The sequence below is a fragment of the Ciconia boyciana genome, chromosome 5 (genome assembly GCF_034638445.1).
Source record: "Ciconia boyciana chromosome 5, ASM3463844v1, whole genome shotgun sequence".
Lineage (NCBI taxonomy): Eukaryota > Metazoa > Chordata > Aves > Ciconiiformes > Ciconiidae > Ciconia > Ciconia boyciana.
Window position 1 is genome coordinate 65,544,525 of NC_132938.1, and position 20,042 is coordinate 65,564,566.

Consider the following 20,042-nt stretch of genomic DNA (forward strand, 5'->3'; position numbering starts at 1 on the left):
TTGGCACAGTAAGGCTTGTTCTGAACATGGCTGGAAGAGCTACATAACGCCTATCAGATGCCTAATTGTTATCTTAAGAAAACTAAAAAAAATCAACACCAAAACAAAAAAAAGCTCAGTACAAATTACCTATAATACAATTTCTTTTTAAGCATGAGAGCCTGTTTCTTATTAGTCAATAATAGTTTAGCAATGTAGCTGCCACATTTGCAGTTAAAGAGAAACATCTGTCTGTACCTGAGGCATCATTTGTTTATAGAAAATGAGTCCTAGTGCATTCTTATAAAATCAAGCAATTTGCTTTTGAGGGGTTGCTGGTTGGGTGATTTTAGCAAAATTAGCACCAATAAAGTTATTGGAGAGAGCAAACATACCAGCACGAAGCAGATGAGTTGAAGGTGACTTCTGTCCTGTGCAGAACTCCTTGGAGCCAACTGGGTTTCACTCTCCACAGACTGAATAGAGAGGGTAGGTGAACATGTTGTTCTTCCCTGCTGCGCCTGTGTAGCCAAGGTGACACAGAGGCAATTACCTGCATGTAAAAAAAGGGAATGCAAGTCATTGGATTGCAAGTTAAAAATAAAAATGATAACAAGTGTTGACCCAAAGAGAGGAAGCTGTGTATTTTCCCATGGTGGAGTGGTGGTTTTAGGATTGCGCAATGCAATCCTAAGTTGCAAGTATAAGTAAGTATAGTTGTGTGAGAGAGTCTTGTCCTTTATAGGCTGTAGGACTTGGAGGCATAATGATGCAAAAAGATAGCGACTGTAAAGATGTTATGAAGGGAGTTAAAAACCTCTGAGGATTCCTAGAGAACACTCAAACCAGAAATGTCAGGAGACTACACTGGGGTTTGCGTTTTGTTTTCCTTAACTACTGATGTTCAGATATTGATCAGTGGAATAAAGTTATCGAGCAGCTGGGAACACCCTGTCCAGAATTCATGAAGAAGCTGCAGCCGACAGTACGGAACTATGTTGAGAACAGACCCAAGTACGCTGGACTCACTTTCCCCAAACTTTTTCCAGACTCTCTCTTCCCAGCTGACTCGGAACACAACAAACTCAAAGGTATGTCTGACAAGGGGACATGGTTCACATGTCAACAGCTACAATGCAATGAAGTTTTTTTTCAATTTTTCTTCTCTCGAGTTGCACTCCCTTTTAATGCAGTTAGTTGCAGAGACGAATGACTGCATGGGTTTTGTTCAGCTGAGAGGCAGCTTTTGGAGATGATTTTTGGAGACCCTGGTGCTTGGGCAGCCAAGGGAACATACGTTATCACTGTCATGTTGAGTATATCCCCATAGTGTTCTGTGTGATGTTTCTGTACCACAAGGAACTGAGGTTCCTTTACTCTCATTCTTAAACTTGTAACACAAAGGTACAGTAGAACTTCCATTGGAAGATCTCAGCGCTTGTGCTGTTTTGTTTTAGGTGAAAAATTTCAGTTCAGCCAGATGCCTGCCTCATAGCTCTACCTTTACTAGAAAATAGAAAGATATTAGCAATGTCAGCCAAAATGGTCTTGATGTAGCTGAGGTTTAATGTCTGCTATGGGTGGATTTCTTCTTTTGAAAAATGCTGTGGGTTGGTTTGGATATGTGAAGTAGAGCACTAACTTAATTACAGTATGACTAGATATACTGCTGTAAAATATAAGTTGCAATGATTTTAATCATATATTGAAGTCTTGTTTTACTTGAACAGGGCATTGACCTGCCATTGGAAAGAGTGATTAATGTGTGTTTAGTACAACTTTGCAGGGGTTCCAGAGCTGGATTTCTCTTCACAGCTCTGGAACCCCTGCAAAGTTGTACTGTGTATCAGTTCTGCACCACTTGAGTACTTGGGGCTGCTTACTACAGTGGCATGTAATGGTTTTCAATTGCTTGCAATTTGCATGTCATTACATTACCCAGAATACTCCTCCAATTAACAACTGTTTCATAGTAAGGCTGCTGTCTTGGCTCTGGGAGCAAAGTGAAAGGTCTGAGCAGATGCTTTTGGATACACAGAATTTTATACTCCTACTACGATAAAATTGAATAATGGAATTTTCTTGGATTTGGAGCTAATGAATAGAAATGACTGTCAAACAGTGCTGTTACCTTTTGGATACAGGAAGCACATGCATTTGAATATACTGAGTGCCAGTTTTTAAGATATAATCACAGAACAAAAAACAGTGCATTAAAAAAATTCTGCTTGTGTATCATTGTATCATCCCATGCCCTGACTAAACATTTCACCATAATGAATGTTAATAATTTAATTAGATATTACTTTTACTCACCCATGTCTGATGAGATAGCCAAGAATATTTGTGCACTTACATCTCTTTACATTCTTTCTCCTTTCATTTTCTTTTTCATTTACACAGGCAATAATTTTTAGCATGGAAGAGCTTAGAACACTACATTGATAGTAATACTAGAAATATATGTTGTTATAATTTTTTTACATGGGTTTAGATGGTGTTATATTTGTTACAAACTCTAAACAGTAAAAATAATTTGGGTAACAGAAGGATGAGTTTGTGGCCTGATAGGCATAATGGGCTATATTATCAGGCAAAATAAATCAATGTTGCAACATAAAACTCAATAAGGCTGTGCATTTTTGTAGTGGAGGATGATGTGTCCCATTGATTCAAACTTTGTTATGTGGGACAAACAAGACTTAAGCAGTTCCAAGGCACTTCCATACCATTATATGTTGATCCCAGGCTACAGATTTGACATTATTGCTGCTAATGGGATGCTCTAAGATAAGCCTGGTACCAATGCCTCACTAAAATATTTAGTGCCTCCCAGCAGGCTAGGTGAAAAACTTTAAAGCATACAGAAAAGTTTGGGTGTTTTTCTGAGCTCCACCGTAAGAGTGCCATGGCACTTCATTATGCCAGCTTTTGTTTTCTGATCCTGGCAATAATACAGATACCTCAAGCACATTTTTCTTGGGTATATTATTCAGCCCTCTACATGGAATCTGCATACAACATGTAAAATCTCATTGAAGCTTGTTAGGGGACTTACGGTATGCAGCCCTGATGTTGGCACCTTCCTAATAAATCTGACCTAAAATGATTACTGAAGAACTCTTGCTATAACAAGTCAAGGGGCAGAAGTACATGCAAACAATCTCTAAAAGGGTCGTGTCATTGTTACTTTCCTAACCCAATTAACCCTCCTGTGGAGGCAGTGATTGTTTTGTACTAATGCTATGTTTATCTGATTTCATTGTTCTAGCCAGCCAAGCCAGGGACCTCTTATCAAAGATGCTAGTCATTGATCCGGCCAAGCGAATATCAGTAGATGAAGCCTTACAGCATCCATACATTAATGTCTGGTATGACCCAGCAGAAGTGGAGGCGGTAAGTGAGGCATGACTCCTTACTTCAGACTGCTAAACACAGATATGATTCATAGATTCCTGCTGCTTTAGAGCAGCCTGATAATGAGCACACTATAAAGAAACAGTGTTGTGACTGTGGTGGTCTTTGGATTTATGTGAAATGAGATCTGTAGGGACAGGATATATCTCTTTGTTAGATTAACTGACCGTAGATGGGAGAGGCAAAACCACTTCAAGCATATGAAGCCATTTTCTGCTTTCTTCTAGACAACATGAAGAAAGGATTTTGAACCCAGTAGCTCACCTGTTTTTTCTAGCTATATAAGTCAGTCTGGCAAAAGATTCTTTCTTTCTCTCTAAACCTTTCCTTGTAGAAAACAGCAAACATCAATTCCTATGTTTGTGTTCAGGGATATATGTGGAGAGGAGGAGAATTAAACAGAACAATACAAAATCCTAAAGTTGGAATTCAGAAAAATCTTAGCAGGACATAAATTAGTCCTTAAAATGAAGCAGGGGCTCATATGTTTTCCTGGGCCACGGTTCAACGTTCGGTATCATGTACACTGTGTGCAAACAGAAATGGAATTTTTCTTATAATCCTGTCATGCTCTAGACACCTCCCCATACACCTTGTTCAGGCTGGTGTTAACAAGAATAAGTGCAATCTGTAGGCACTTCAGTGACATGGTATAATAGGTATAGGTATAAATTCAGAGATGTTCTCTGTAATACTATGTATGAAATGTATGAAAATTTAGCTCAGTATTTCAACAGGTTTAGAAATCTTACTTAACCACAATAGGAAACTAAGACCCTGAACCTTTTAAAATTAAATCACTGCTGTTTAGTGATATGCTCCAATTCAGTGTGTGTTCTTGAAAGTACAGTAAACTTCAAAAGTAAATGGAATGCACAAAACCCCATCAAATTTCACATGCATAGGATTTTTGCAGAGCATGTTACTTAGGAGGGCTTTATAGGGGATGGTTCTGCTATCTAGAGAGCCTTTAGTTTTTGTGTCCTGTTTATTTTTTCTTCAAGAAAAGTTTATCAGGCTGAAGTGTAAACATTTGATACCCTGCAATATTTTACCCCCTAGCATGTACATTTTAGTTTCACAACCCTCTTGAAGATCTCATTCCATTGTCAGATACTTTTGTTGTATTTCCATGCATTTCTTAACTCCGTTTTATGCAACTACTCTAATGTCAGAACTCAGATTTAGGTCCCTCTTTAGATGTGCTTTGCCTGTGAATTTAACCATGGAGAGCCACTTCTGATGCAGACAGGAAGGGAATTTTGTACAGTGGATATTTCAATGTAATGATTTGACCAGTTTCCAAATGTATGCTCTTAGTTGTATTTCTGATTGAAGTGGAAGCTGAGTTTTTGTCATAATGAGGTCGCCCTTTTAGAAGGAAAAACTTGCCACATATGCCTAGAATTACAGCTGATATTGAACCTCGTATTACTGTCCTCTTACGCGGACAGAGATCAGTGGTAGATCTATGGCTGAAGAGACAATGGCTTAATTTCTGATTGTACCATAGAGTCCTCATGTGATCTAGAACAAACCAGATCCTTTCTCTGGATCATGACTGTAAAACAGGAATAAGAATTATTCATTTTGCCTGCCAGGTGAATTGGCTGGAATCTAGTGAGCCCACTCTCTCTCAAAAGCCTGCAGTAATTACATTCTAGTTCATTGAGGCATTAGTTTCTCACATGCACCTCCTATCACCATAGATACCTCTACAAACATGGTGCCACATGCTGTCAAATCACATTCCTTGCGTTTTCACTGTTGACTGCATTTCATTGCTCAGTAAATGACTACAGAGAGTGTAAAGCAGTGGAAAACCAAACTGTCATTGCTCCCATAGCACCTCAAAGAACAGAAGATGTCCCGTGAGGAAGGAACAGTGCCTTTAAATGTTCAACTTCAAATGCTCAATGTTGTCACAGTTATTTGTAGTTTGCATCTTTGTTTGAATTGCATCTTTTTAGATAACCCTCTGTTCTGTTCAACCACCTGGTTCTTTGCACAGTTATTGTGTAGTTAACATGAGCTTGAATATCAGCGTCCCCAGCTGCTTTCTATGTCTCTCTTAGCTTCAAAGTTTTCTCTTCCAAAACATGCTGTATCTTGTCAATAACATACTGTAGAATCATACTAATACTTTTGTTGTGAGTACTTTGACAGTGAAGTGTTATTGAATTACTTTGACACCAAATCGCTCTACGACACAGAGACCCTTGGGATGACAGCAGGTTAAAAACCAGAAAGGTTCAGGTTGTGTGCAGTGTAACCGAAATAGAAGAACATGGGATTAATAAATATTCATTGTATTTTGTCAGTGTGCTAGGAGTTCTAGAAAGAGCCTGGCTTCACTCAACACTCATTATTTTTCCAATCTCATTTTCAGAGGGGAAGTTAAACTGGAGGACTTTCTTTTCATGACTGACAGTTTATTAAATTCTAAATTTCCATCTGTTCATGCTGACACACCTTCAGTGGCTAGCTGTGAATCATTTACTAATTATTTTCTGGGGAAAACTCAGTTGTATTTCCTTTGCCTCTTGATTCAGCTGTTGAAGTGCAGTCAGTCCATGTTTTTCATCGGCATTGTCTCGATGATTAAATAAGTTTCTCAGATTCATGGGAGGCTGGTGGCTTTCTGTTCTTTCTCAAAAGAGTGTCCTGAGGTTCTGGGACTGCTACTAACTGGCAGTGACTCTACAAGGAGTAGTTGTTGCTACACTGGAGAGAAAGTTTTACTTCTGCATCCGTGTTACAACTTGCCACTTCTGGCTGAACGCTTGATGTCTGATCGGCTATTAGTTCTTTACAAGACAGCGAGGTATGTGTATGTGATAAACTTGTTTGTTGGTAACATGAGTGATTTAGTGCTTCAAGCATAAAGTAACTTGTTTCCTCTTGGAAGAAGCTGTGTTGGTGTGCACAACAGGCTGTGTCCACCTGTCTGTGACCTCAGACATGGACCAGGGGAGCCTAATGTAACATCCAGAATACCTTTTGGAGTGTCTTATAACACTGCACTGACATCCAATGTCTTAAATGATTATAGTTTTGTGCAGTAGTTTATATTATGCTGTAACCCCAGGCTCTGCATTGTGCCAATTCCCTTGTTCTACTTCTGTGTTACTTGTTGTTGCAATTTTGTATTATTAAGGGTATTGGATAAAGAACTGAATTACTATCACAAGAGTCTTTGCATCTCTCTCAAATAAATACTTCACTGAAATATCCACCTTGTTACAGTTGCAGAAGAGTTAGGATCAAATTCAGTAACCATTTCCTAACGCCATGCATTAAGCATGTCATGGGCAATGGGGAAATGACTGTCATCTTATGTGTTTTTGTTAGATCTTGCCAACTTTGTAGCAGGGGTGGGAGTTGGTACTCATCTAAAAATGTCCAATAAATGAGCTCTTTGAGAGGTAGGTACTTTTGCCAATTCATTTAATAATCTGACTGTGAATTTTTCTATACTGAACTAAGCCGTAGAAGTTATAATAGGGTACAATTGCACAGAGAAGTAGTATTTGAATGACATGTAAAAACCTAAAAATGGTTTTCTGGCTCATTAATGTTAGTTGTTGCAAAAAAACCCCTTAGGGACATTGGTACAAAGAACAGATTGCAGCCTGATTCTTCCGGGTTGTGTACATCTTAAGTTTCCCATTCCAATTTGAATGGAACAAGCCATTTTTCCCTGTCTTGGTAACCTATTTTATTAATGGATGCTATGAAGCAACTGTACCAGCACATTTCATCAGTGACTTTTCTAATGGATCTCTGGATCTAGCCCACTGAATTTTGGATGGTGGAAATGGAATTTTCATTTGCCACTGGACCTCAGTTCTGCAGCTGAACCTGTTTCTAGATGTAAACCAGAAGACAATTCTAGATCAAAGCACCGTTGAAGTGTGTTGAAATCCTCACGCTACTTGTCTAGGTCCTTTTTGTCCACAAACTATGCCATAGTTTGTGAAGCTTATAAAAATGCCTCATGGGAAAGGTAGAGAAATGTGTACCGATCATTAACTGTTTCACTGAATGCAGTTAAGAGTTTGTCCCAGTGTGGTCTCAACTTTTTGTGCCCGCCTATCTTAGCTGTGTTTGGGAACCAGCTTTTATAAGTGAAGGACAAAAGCAAATAGTTTTTTCAAACCATTTAGCCCCATTTTTCCTTTTGATTATTCATGTACAGAATTAGGATCTGTGTTCATGATTGGAATAGGTTGACAAAAGATTTACGCAAACGTGTATCAGCCTAAGGCGAGTCTGCTACTATAAAGGTTCTGTTCTCAGTGTGTAATAAGTTGCATGAAATTGTTTGTGTTCCCTGTCTGGAAGATTTCCAGCTCAAGGAAGAGGTGGTGATACTTTCTCTTTCCATGACAGTCTTGCAAACTTACATAATAGTAAAGTGATGAAAAGAGATTGAGCTGATGTGGAGCACAGTAGCCATTCTTATTCAAACTAATGTCCTTTCCAACTCCTTGTTCAACTCTTCTCTGTCTCTTAAAGGTATTGTCTCATATTTTGATTATCAGGAGACTGGGCTATTCTAAGCTTTGCTGCTTCAGTTAGCTGACAAACCAATTAATGGATTTTGCATTTGCGCTCTCTGAGTATTCAGTTTTACTCGTTTTCTATTCTCTTTGCTTATTTCATGTTGAAATTCAGAAGTGCTGTTTTTACTGTGTTGGCCATTTTTGAATCATTTGTCTGCTTGTATCTTTACCGCAAGATGATCTTTTGTTAAAACAGGTTTTAGGTAGGCATTTGTGTTTTGTATTTCACTAGAAATGCTGCAGTTAGTCAGCATCAGATTTGGTTCTTTTTTTTCCACCCTCTTTTTGTGGGTTTTCCTTGAGGTAATCATGAGCCTTACTAGTTTGCAATTGCTTGCTCCTGCATTTTACAAACATACTGTTTTGGAGCCTATGAATTATTATTTTTTTTTTTTACAATTGCATTTAGTGAGTCTTCTCTTGTGTCAGAATCTGGCTTTTGCAACTGGTCTCATCCAAGGTGCATAAATTTCTTTTTCCTGTCTGAGGACAAAGCTTTAGAGACAGAAATTTAAGAAAAGCCTGGTCGTCTTTGACTCAGTAAAAGCTCACCACTTCAATTCTCTGTTTTCTGGGTTCTGACCCAAGCTGAATTACATCACTCTGGGTGTGATGAACAGGCAGATCAGAACTCCTCTGTCAGGCAGAGGGCTCAGGAGCACTTTACAGAAGCTTACTAGGTACTGCGGTGTTCTTCATCTTTTCCTCTCTTCTTTTACACAAGGAAGTACATTGCATTTGGGGTTGTACCTGTCTATTAGATTTCAAGTAATAGCTCTGTTGATTCCTGGTGAAAGGAGAAAAAAAGCCATAAGCCAGATTTTACATTCTGTCTTTCTGTATCTCAGACAACAGGTACTAACCGCCATTTTTGCTTTGCCTTCCCCAAGCAGGCCTCGTCTCTTCCTAGATGAGCACTTCACCCCACTAGCTCACAGCTTCAGAGATTTGCATCTGTTTCATGGGCTAGGGGCCAGAGGGTACAATAGGAGCCTTAGCTATTGACTGCAAAGTGGGCAGGCAAGGATGGAGTGGAGGGAGGAGTGGGAGAAAGGTTGGACTAGCAAAGACGAATATTCTGCTGCTTCCTTAGGGAAAGTTTGCTGAGGACCAGCTGGCACCTTAATGAATTCTCCTTTAGGACTTGCAGCATGATAAGGTGCTATGAAGCAACCCTGCTTTTTCACAGACTGCCCTGCAAATGTGCAGGCCAGGGAACCTGACAAGAGAGTGATAGGAAAATGAGTGATGGACATGCTTTTGGTCACTTGCATTGTGTTTAACTTCCCACTATTTTTCCTGATCGCCCCACTGGGACTTAGAAGCCTGCACTGTGTTGCATCTGCCCACATTCGCTGCACTCTCTCTTTTGTAGTGCTTGATAAGCACTTTTCCATAGAGTGAGGTCTTTCATCATGTGACTAAAGGTTAGGTAGTGGGGTGTTTGGTTTTGCTTTGGTTTTTTTTTGAGTCCTCATCCCATGGTGTGTAACATGAGGCAGGATTCCTTCCACTATCAGTAACCCTGTACAGTAGGGATAACACAGAAATTAGGATACAGAGGTATTAAACAAGATGGTGTTTTCAACCAGTATAGCTTTGGGGTGATTTAGTTAATGTAGCTGTCTAGTTAGATTACTTCTTCTCCCCAGTAAATGGCTTCATCAAAAGCAGCTAGGCATCTGTTGTACAGTATTTATTTGGTTCAGAGGACTAGGAGGTCAGGTAACTGAAAGCATGTAATGTGACAGGAATTTTGAAGTGATCTGTTGCAATATCATGAAGTGTCAGTGTGTGCTGGAGTAGACTGTGAAGAGCACTGAAGACAATTCAGGGAATAAGCAGAGAATTTTGTGTCAAAGTTTAACCTGGAGATAACGACCCTCTATGTCTGCCCAGATTTACAGCATTATGAATGTGAGGGGAACAGATAAAATAGCCCTGTCCAGTTAAAAAGCAGACTAGTGAGACAGTTACAGTCCCTTTTTATAAATCTATTAAAAGTTTATGGTCTTTCACAGGCTGTATGGGGGCAATAAAACTATTATATCTCATTCTAATGGGCAAAGACTGTAACACAAATGAGAAGTGGTAGGAATGCAGTACCCTTTCCCCCCTGATATGTAACAGCATTAAACTCTTCTGGTCGGCCTTAAATGCCATGTTGTGATTCCCTGATACAGAGAGGAAGACGATATGTTATTAGATGTGGTACTTGCTATTCACTAACAGCAGGAGGTTACACAAATAGTGCTGTGACTCTCCCACAGACTTCTGCATAAAACCAAACCACATCCAAAGGCCTCAATAGCGCTGAAATAGTAATCATATTTACATTTAGAAACAGGCCTTGCACAGTTTTTAAGCTTACCTGTGGAGTGAGTGGGTAAGTTAGATTTTGGATTTAAAGGAATTTCTTATGTCTAGCATACTAACCTAGTTAGCCAGCTTCTTTTGAGCCCACTCAGCTTACTGCAGTATCTTTAATAATAAAGTCACAGTGTTAGATTCTCCAGAGCATACATCATTGCTCTGAAATCAGTTTGAATAGTGTTACTCACAGTTAAGATAATTTCTGTATTCAATCGATTATAACTAAAATACATGTTTTTAAAAAATATAAAAACATACAGATAATGTGTGTTTATGATTGTGTGGAATTCCCAAGATTTTGGGAACTGTTGAAATCTGTTATCAGTCTTCACACCTAATATATATGTAGGGAAACCAGAGTTCAAAGGGGAAAAGTATTATTTATTATTACACAGGAAATCTATTGTAAAATCAGAATAGGAACCTGTAGACCTTACTGTCTTGGTTCTACTTTTAAACAAACATTATGTTTATTACTCTCATGTTACGATATTTAAGTTACCTACATAACAGCATTTGGACTATTATCATGAATAAATGAGACACACGATACCTTTTCTCCCTCAAAGTGTTCTTGTTCTATTTTTAGGAAAGAAGACATTTCCAACATCTCTTGCCTCTACATGTAGACTTTCGTGTTTATTATAGATAATCTCAGTATCTCCCTGATGACATATTACCTTCTCTGTTTTATTGTCTGAAAATGCTGTGCTTAAGACTTTATTTTCATTTACACAGCTGCCTTTTTTGAAGTTGCTATACATTCTTATCCTTCATTGAGTTGATCTGTGAATAAATCCCGAATCTGATATTTAATTTTTCATATCTCCCCTAATGTTTCTGTGATGCTGCCTATGTGCATGTCACTGTTTTTATCCCAAAATGTTTAAATTGTTTGTGAACAGAATGTCCTAGACGTACTTTAGAATAGCTTTAGCATTGCCACCTGGGTGGCTCTGAAATAAAATTTCAGAACACTTGTGCTGATTGTTCTTAGGACTCCGTTGGCTTGAGCTGCCTGGTCTCCAGTCGAATTCCTTCCATATTGTTGGCATTAGAAATAATTTTGAATGGGAGAGATACCTACTTATTGGTATCAAAGTCACATTCTTACGCAGTACTGTGGCTGCTTTCTATTTCTCTTCTTAATTTTTCAATTATTATGTTATTTCATAAAAAATTAACCAAGTATTTTTTGGCCAAAAAGATTTGCTTGCACATTTCTGGAAGATGCTATCTTGGAAGAATTTTTGCTATTTATGGGCAATTGTTTAGGACTTAATCTTGCGCATTTTTTTCACCTATAAATGACTTTGTTTTGGAACCTTTTGAATACCTGTGTGATCTGATATTGGTTCCTACTTGGGAACACTATTGTTCCATTCTATGGGAACAAATCTAGTAGCAAAATTTGCTATAGATCATCATCTGATGTTTTCTGTTAATTGGTTTCAAAATTAGTCTTAGATTTTACTGTATCTGTAGTTATTGCTTGTTATCTGACATATGCCATCCATTAGAAGAGAGATTTCTTAGAAAATTGAAAGATCAGATATTAAAAATATTCTTTTTAAGCATTTCTCTATGTTGACAGAATTTTAAAACAGTGATAGATTTTGTGGGGTTTTGTTCACTGTAACTCACACTGCTGTCGTTATTGGTTTTATTTTCATAGGATTTATATTTCACTGGGGTATCTCTGCATCTAGGACCACCCGCGAGGGGCTGAATTGTGAATTATCATTAATTTTTCTGTGCATGCCAACCTGTGTGTTACGTTTTAGTAATGTGATGCTGTTTCGTACAATGCTTATGAAGCGAGCTTGGTTTGTGGTTCTCAGCCCAGGATCCTGTCCAGGACAGAAACTGTTGCTGTAATGTCTTAGCCCTATATAAACTATCTGTGATCAACTGTTAAATACAATCTGTTCAAATGAATTTAAAGTTTCATAGTTTGTCATTAAAAAAAAAAAAATAAAAAATCACCCATGTCTTATTTTACCTGTGAGTGGTGAGCATCCATGATGATGGAGGAGCACTTCTGGAGAGCTCTGTGACCTTGGCAAACAACACTTCAAAGAAGGTGTCACCTTCACTGCATGTGACACTTCATTGCAAAATCAAGGCTGTCAGGTTGTGTGTCTTTTCTGGTGTGTGTTCTGGTTGTGTGTTCTTTTCTCTTGCTCAGCCCTATGTGTATAGATGTTGTACCTAAACTCTTTGGTGATGTGCCACAGGGTTTTTTTAGCAATCAGTTACAGGGTTTGGTTTTCTGCTTAGAGGTCGATGGTGCACATCTGTTGTCTCACAAAAGAAGTTTGCAGCTCTGCTTTGTACTCAAGCACGGATATTTCCTGTAGTCAGCAACATCTATCCATTTATAGATGATTAATTATGGAAGCTGAACATAGCTTCTGCAGCAGTCTTTGTTAATGTCAGTGAGAAGTAGTGGTTAGTGCACGAAGAGGCATTTATTTTCTTTTTTTTTCTTTTCCAAACTAAACTAAAGCTTTTTACAGTTTGCTGTTGTATGTATCTGCAAGCTGTTCAGTCATCTGTGTGTAGCCAAGTAATCTTGAATCCTGCTGCATGGTATCCTTACAGTCCAGCTGTTCAGAAACAGCTCAGACCACAGTTTCTTTGATGCATACTTTGCGTGGAGTTTTCCAAAAGACTCTGCAAAGAGTCCGAGAAACTAATGGGCACAGAGGCCATGTTGTAGTTTCTTCCTGTTGTGGTTTAGCCCCAGTCGGCAACTAAGCACCACACAGCCGCTTGCTCACCCTCTCCCCCCCAGTGGGATGGGGGAATCGGAAGAGCAAAAGTAAGAAAACTCCTGGGTTGAGATAAGAAGAGTTTAATAATTGGAACAAAATAATAATAATAATAAATTGTAATGAGAAGGAAAACAACAAGAGAGCAAGAGAGGAACAAAACCCAAGGGGAAAAAAAAAAAAAGATACAGCCACTCACTACCTGCTGACTGATGCCCAGCCAGTCCCCAGGCAGCGATCGCTGCCCCCCGGCCAACTCCCCCGTTTATATACTGAGCATGACGTCATATGGCATGGAATAGCCCTTTGGCCAGTTTGGGTCAGCTGTCCTGGCTGTGTCTCCTCCCAGTTTCTTGTGCACCTGGCAGAGCAGGGGAAGCTGAAAAGTCCTTGACTGGTGTAGACATTACTTAGCAACAACTAAAACATCAGCGTGTTATCAACATTATTCTCATCCTAAATCCAAAACACAGCACTATACCAGCTACTAGGAAGAAAATTAGCTCTATCCCAGCCAAAACCAGGACACTTCCATATCCATAGTTGAGATCATGTGCAGCCCACCGTGGAGTCCCTGGGCAATACAGGGTGAAATCCAAGGCCTTTGACACTTTCTTGTCTAGCTAAAGAGACTTCAGGCCTCTGGTGACAGCACACTGGTGTACTCGGGCTTGCACTGCAAAAATAAATACATAAATGGTATCAGTAACACAATCTAGGTTGTAGCAAAACACAAAGGAATTTTTATATTCACCTGTTTATATTCACCTGTTATGTGAATTTTTATATTCACCTGTAACCTCACACCATTAATTTTTACAGCCTCTATTGCCTATGTTATTTGTATATTGCTAATTCTATCGTTGCCTTGTACGCTGCTCCACAATTACTGCTCCAGACCCTGCGATTCTGGGAACAGATGCAGAATCAAGCCTTGCTCCTGCCAGGCTTTCTAAAAACAGCTCATCCCAAGGTGTGCTGGCACTAGCTTTGCGGAGGTAGGGACAGAGATGGCAGGATTTATTCAAGTGTGAGCTCCATTCCCTTTGCTTTCTAGCAGTGGCATACAAACCAATCCATGTTGCTTTGGGAAAGTGAGAATACATCAGCCTCAACATATGTTTTTCTTTTTTCCCTAGTGAAGAGCTTTTCCTCCTTGGATATTAGAAAGGTATTTAACAAATCCAGTAGTCTCCTGATGTTTATCTGACCACATGAAAAAAACCCTGTCTTTTGTGGGTTTTGGATTTTGGGGGGTTTTTTGTTTGTTTGTTGGGTTTTGGTTTTGTTTTTTTGTTTTGTTTTGTTTTTTTAAAGGTCTGTGTGGATATTTTCTGGGGGTTTTTTGTAATTTTTATTATATTCGATGAATGTTAAATTTAATGCAAAAATATTTTTTAAATCCATTTGTAAAATGTAAAAGCTAAGAACCACTGAAACAACAAGATATTATTTTAATATCTACAAGAAAAATATAATTAAATCCTCTTCTGCATCCAAAAATAGATTCTATTCTTTGTTATTGTTGCCAATGCAATTGCTTACAAATCAGTCTGATTTGGGGAGAAAATGGCTACCTTAAACTGAAGCTAGATGCTGCCACCCATAGGCTTGCCCCACACTCTACTTTGATTTAATGCTAGTTTAACTATACTTTTTCTGAAACCTGTACAAACTAAACCATATAGCTCTCAGTTGGGATATGCTGTATGAAGGATTTATAAGAAAGTCTATAATACTGCAGCTGCATCCACATAGAAAATTAATAATTATTAACTCAGTCATTTTCTAAGACATTTGCATTAGGCAGCAAAGCCATTTTTAGGCCAACCTTTACACCAAGAGTAAAATCAGGTGCCCAGGAGGACCCAGGTATGGCAGCTGCTCTATCTGCTCCCTTGCTGTGACAATACTCGTGTTAAAAACTTCTCTTCCTCCAATTAGAAACTGGTTTAAAAAAACCCAAAAGAAACAAGTTAGCAGAAAATGGGTGGTCAGCCTGGAGGGCATTATCTAGGTTGATAACAATGTATTAAGCTTTGTGGTTCTCATTAACATTAATGAGCATAATGGGAAAATAAATTCATTTCTGAAATTGTTGTGGTATTTTCAGCACAGCTCTGTGCCTTGAATCAATGAAAATATGTCATAAGGGCTCATTTCCTTGTATCAGGGAATTTAGATGGGAAAGTTTCACTTCTCCCAGTGTGAGTGTGCTGCCCTGGCCTCTCAGCGGAGCTCCATTCACCTGTGTTCTGCACAGGCTTTAGAGGTTATAGATCCTGCCTGTGTGAAGAGGAGGGGTTTATTCATGTCATTATTGTGCTGAATATTTGTTACCCTTGGCTCTAGTGTTCCTGCTGAGAGCCATGTTTTATAGCTGTGGGTTCTGCTAGCTCACAAATAAAGGTCTGCAGTAGAATGCTGTGCAGGTGCAGTTTCTGGCATCCTGCAGTTTGTGAAGTACAGAGTTTAGTTGCTCTACCTTGATTGTCCTCATAGCAAAATAGGAGTGTGGTAACAAATGAGATTATTCTGGGCTCTTTCCCTGGAAAATGTCTTAGTTTCCAGAATGTGTTAATCTAGGAAATAATTACTGCTGCTTTTCTTGTTGCCTGTTAGCCAATTATGCCTGCTTAAGACGTAGCTGAAATAAATTACAAGAAACATAAGCCAAAGATTTTGTGGTTGTGTGAACGGAGGACAGGAATGTGCATCTGATCACTTGTTGCTTTTGATTCTGTAATTTGTGCTTGGGAACTGAAGTAATGAAGGAATCTATCCTCTTATTTCTGGCTGGAGGAGAAATACCCCTGTTTTTCTATGGAAGATGTAAAAAGAGTGTTTATGCTTGGTAGGAGCAATTTTACCCACAGCCTGTGCTTTTTGTAGGCCCCTCCCTGAAGCTTTTAGAAAGAAAGGTACTTGCAGGATATTCTTGTCCATCTTGGTTTACCTGCTTTCCTTCCACCTGACAGAGAAGCAGTGGGTCTGTTGCTGTGAGTCAGACTACAGCTCAGCCAAATGCCTGCCCTACTGCTACCATAAAAGCCAAGAGCCAGCTATGTAGTGGAGCTGACAGCCCCTGTAAGTCTCCTGTAAATTCCTAGCCCCCCATGGTTTCCTTGTGCTTGCCATCTTTCTCTGCTTTTCCCTGGTAGGAAATGCTTGCCGCAGGGCTGGCTTGAGTGGCTGAGCAGTAGTCCAGCAGGCTCAGCTGGAGGAGTGGAGCACGTTTACCACATCCCGCTGGTCAATGGTGAGGCTCACCTGCACTCTTGTAGCGTTCAGCTCCCTGATATCACAATCAGCAGAAACATGGAGTCCCTACAGAGATTGCATCAATTTTGGCTGAATCTATCTTAAGCTTCAGGACTGACTGGAAGGGACTGAGTGGGGTTGTTATGCTGAATAAGAGAAGAGCTGCATTGGTTTTGGACTCAGACTTCTTATGTGGTTGTGTCTTATCTTGCTGACATAGTGAAACCTCAGGTACCCCTGCTGAGGCCTGGCACTCACTTTAACTCATGGCACATGTTTCAGGTTCCCTCTTGGCACCTTCTCAGGTATGAGACTTGGCAATCCAGGACTTCACCTAATTCTGTTGTCTTTAGCCCCGATACAAACGTCATGCTGCAGGAACTTTTCTTGTTTTCAGTAGACTTGTCCAGTTCAGTTATCATATAATTTTCCTGGTCCATATTATGCCACTGAGCTATTACTTTCTCAGTTGTATCTGTAGCATGCAAATAGCTTAATGGACAATGGTGTTCGAGTCCTGAGAGCAAATTCTCAACTTCCTAGTGAATCAGAAAACAGCTTGGTTAAATGTGCATTTAATAGTAGGATGTTTTGAAAGGGACGCAATGGCTGAGTGCCCAAGACAAAAGTTAGAGGAAATACTTATGAGTGAGAAACGTATTGTAGATCTTGTTTCCATCTTCATTAGATACTCTTACCTCAGATGCTGAAGCTTCTTGGGAGAAAGAAGGAGGAGAGAGTCCTCTGCCTTGCTTGGCTGCTGTATTTGGCAGCTAACATCAGGAGAGACAATGAACACATGGCTTAGTGGCTCAGTGAAAGCAGGTATTCAGGCTCCCGGAAACTCTAGTTGCCTTTATCTCAGGATAAAGGCAACTTTATCCTGGATCTGCTACTTCTGTGACATTCTCACCAACTAAAAAATACAGTAAAAAAACAAAAACAAAACAAAACCTTTCTGGTCAAAGCAAAATTACTTTAAAATATGTATACTGGAATTTGGAACACGTACCAGAAATTCTGGCAGGGAGATCTACTTCAAAATTATAAAGTTACCCTGAGAAGTTTGTATAGCAGCAAGTATGATGTCTAAAGGGCAACTTAAAAATTACTGTAGTAATATTACTACTAATTAATCAGGATTGGTATTTCTGTGGTACTCTGACAGTACTTTCTCTGCCAGTGCAAACAAAGTGTGTGGAGTTTCTGGGCTCGGTATAAGCACAATGCCATTGTTGATCTGGGTTCTATTTCAACTGCAACTATGCCTCTTGTTTAAAAGAGGAAAAGGAGAAGTATATTGATTTCTTCTACATAAACAGTTGAATTCCAGAAGTGTTAATCCCTTTAATATTCAAATGTGTTTTATGTGTTTTTGCATGTACAGGATGGATAACAAAGACGGAGAAGAGAATGTATCTTCACTTAAATAATTACTCCTAATTATTTACAATATAACAGACAATCAACTAAATAGCTTTGTTTCTCTCCTGCAGCCTCCTCCTCAGATATACGATAAACAGCTGGATGAAAGGGAACATACAATCGAGGAATGGAAAGGTAATTGCAGTTTAGAATTATATTGGAAGGTGTATTTCAGTGGCAAAACGGCCATGTCCTACCAACCAAATGCATTTGTGTAAAACTAAAAGAATTCCTTTGACATGAGGAATTGACATTAGCCCTACGAACTGGTGCTTTGGTAGCAAAAATATAAGAAATGTCCTGAGGACTATCATTATGTACACGGGTTAATGTTAATGCAGGAGGTGCAGATTCCAGTGCTTCATTGAAATCTAAAGATATAATCTGAGTGTTCAGCAGGATGATGCATCAGAATTTTACCCCCAGTAAAAAGCACTGTATTACTGCGCTGCTTCATTTGTAGATAGTGCAGCATTAAACAGTTCGTGTGTTCTAGTTTAACCCTATTTGTCTCAATTCAGCTCCAAAAAGAGATGATAGGAGAGGAGGGGAATGGAAGAGAGAGGTCTTAGGCGAGTAGAGCTGTCAGACTTGTGAAGACAAGGTAGGGCAGACCTAGGGAGCTCATGGGAGGGCTACAACACTGCATTTCATGATAGTTGTTCTGTTCCTGATCACAGGCACTGGTTCCTGTTTGTAACTGTTGCAATTCTCTCTTTCAGAACTCATCTACAAAGAAGTAATGAATTCTGAAGAAAAGACTAAAAATGGTGTAGTTAAAGGACAGCCTTCTCCTTCAGGTACTCAGCCCCATTGAATAACTTTGATATGTTTTCTGTACTGACAAAAAGAGAATGGAGATAGCTGAAGCACTTGGGCTACACTTCCAGTTATGTAGACCAGTTAAAAAGTTTTTAGGAAATCCAGTGCTTCTAATGGGTCGACCTTGATTAATTGCACTCCGGTGTCATGTTAATACTTAAAAATTGGTCTGCTTGCTATTTGAGATATAGTTGTCCTGGTATTTTCTATGGAAAGATCTGTGGTTACATACTATATTGTTGTGGGTGGGGAGGCTTATCTCACACTATCATTATACTGCTTATGGATGGATAACTGAACTAATACTCTGCTAGTTGACATAAGCAAAATTGGTGATGTTAGCACGTATCCATCTGTTGGACACATGATGGTGCACCTCCCCCATATAAGCATCTGGTACCTACTCTAGTAGTTTATCCTTTCAGAAGTCTGATAACATTAGAACAGCTTGCTGACAAGCTTGGTTGACACTTCGATGAGAAGGAAAAGTTGTCTTCAAACACAGATTCTTAAAGTCCTGTCACAAAAAAATCACAACTAAATTTTACCTGAGGAAAATTCACATAAGCAGTCTTTTCACAGAAATGCAAACTGTGACTGCCAGTACACAGAAATACATATTTGTGAAGGTATGCTTTCACTGGCAGACTTGAAGTGCCCAGATTTTGAGCACAGTATTCTAGTAGTGTTTATAGGTAAAACTATGTTCTGCAGAGCCTTTCTTCAAAGTAAAATCATTTAATTCAGTGTTCTCTGCATATTTTCTTTTTTTTTTTTTTTTTTTTTCATTCTCATTTTTCACTGGCTGCTGAGCTAACTTAATGTTAGAACAAGAATTCATCATTAGTAACTGACAGGATGAGGGCAAACATGGCAACAATGGAGGAAGTTAATAGAGTACTGGATGGTAATATTAGAGTGCTAGCACTCTAATTTTTACATTTTTACTCTAATTTTGCACCTGGATTTTTACATCAATGAAGTAAGAAATTGAAAACAATCCATTGTGTTCTTTCCGAGTAGCAAACAAAGTATAGGACATGCAGATTTAATTTACCAAACTACTGTACCACCACTGAAAAGAAATCTGGGGACCTGACAAGTATTTGATAAATCCTCATTCTTAAATCTCTCTCCCCTACAGAACAGTGGTTGCAGTCTGATTTTTGATCAAGAAACATTGTAGTTGCTGGTTTCAGGAATTAAACTACCCAGGGATTTCTTTATGTATTCCATGTTCTGTTTTTCCTATGTGGAAAGTTTTTATTGTTTATGTAAAACACTTCCAAACATACAAAACTGCCATTTCTTACCTGTCTGTCTTCTGGTGTTCCCCTTTGTTTTTGGATTGTTAGGCACCAACAAGTATAGCAACTGTTTAAAAATTGCTCTGAGATGAGGCTGTTTTATGAAACAGTAGATGTCC

General features: G+C 39.0%; 1 protein-coding gene and 1 long non-coding RNA gene across 21 annotated transcripts in view; one reads left to right on the forward strand and one right to left on the reverse strand.

The window, feature by feature from the left end:
* The window catches only part of MAPK10 (mitogen-activated protein kinase 10), a 183,504-nt gene that overhangs the window by 145,785 nt on the left and 17,677 nt on the right, over nucleotides 1–20,042 (forward strand). For 12 of the 14 annotated variants that reach the window (XR_012042717.1, XM_072862916.1, XM_072862918.1 and 9 more), the window contains 4 exons: nucleotides 888–1,070; nucleotides 3,251–3,375; nucleotides 17,866–17,929; nucleotides 18,517–18,594. Coding sequence is in view for 11 of the 14 variants with exons in the window: in XM_072862916.1 (XP_072719017.1) it covers nucleotides 888–1,070; nucleotides 3,251–3,375; nucleotides 17,866–17,929; nucleotides 18,517–18,594 (450 nt within the window). In the remaining 3 variants the exon portion in view is untranslated. The remainder of the gene's footprint in view (nucleotides 1–887; nucleotides 1,071–3,250; nucleotides 3,376–17,865; nucleotides 17,930–18,516; nucleotides 18,595–20,042) is intronic. The other 2 variants (XR_012042719.1, XR_012042718.1) reach the window with 1 other exon arrangement.
* Nucleotides 13,214–20,042, reverse strand: part of LOC140652313 (uncharacterized) — a 41,430-nt gene continuing 34,601 nt past the window's right edge. For 4 of the 7 annotated variants that reach the window (XR_012042728.1, XR_012042727.1, XR_012042726.1 and 1 more), the window contains 3 exons: nucleotides 17,068–17,285; nucleotides 16,628–16,908; nucleotides 13,214–13,784 (listed from right to left, as the gene is read on the reverse strand). This is a non-coding gene — a long non-coding RNA (uncharacterized lncRNA). Of the gene's footprint in view, nucleotides 13,785–16,627; nucleotides 16,909–17,067; nucleotides 17,286–19,020; nucleotides 19,134–20,042 lie in introns of all 7 variants that reach the window. The other 3 variants (XR_012042722.1, XR_012042721.1, XR_012042724.1) reach the window with 3 other exon arrangements.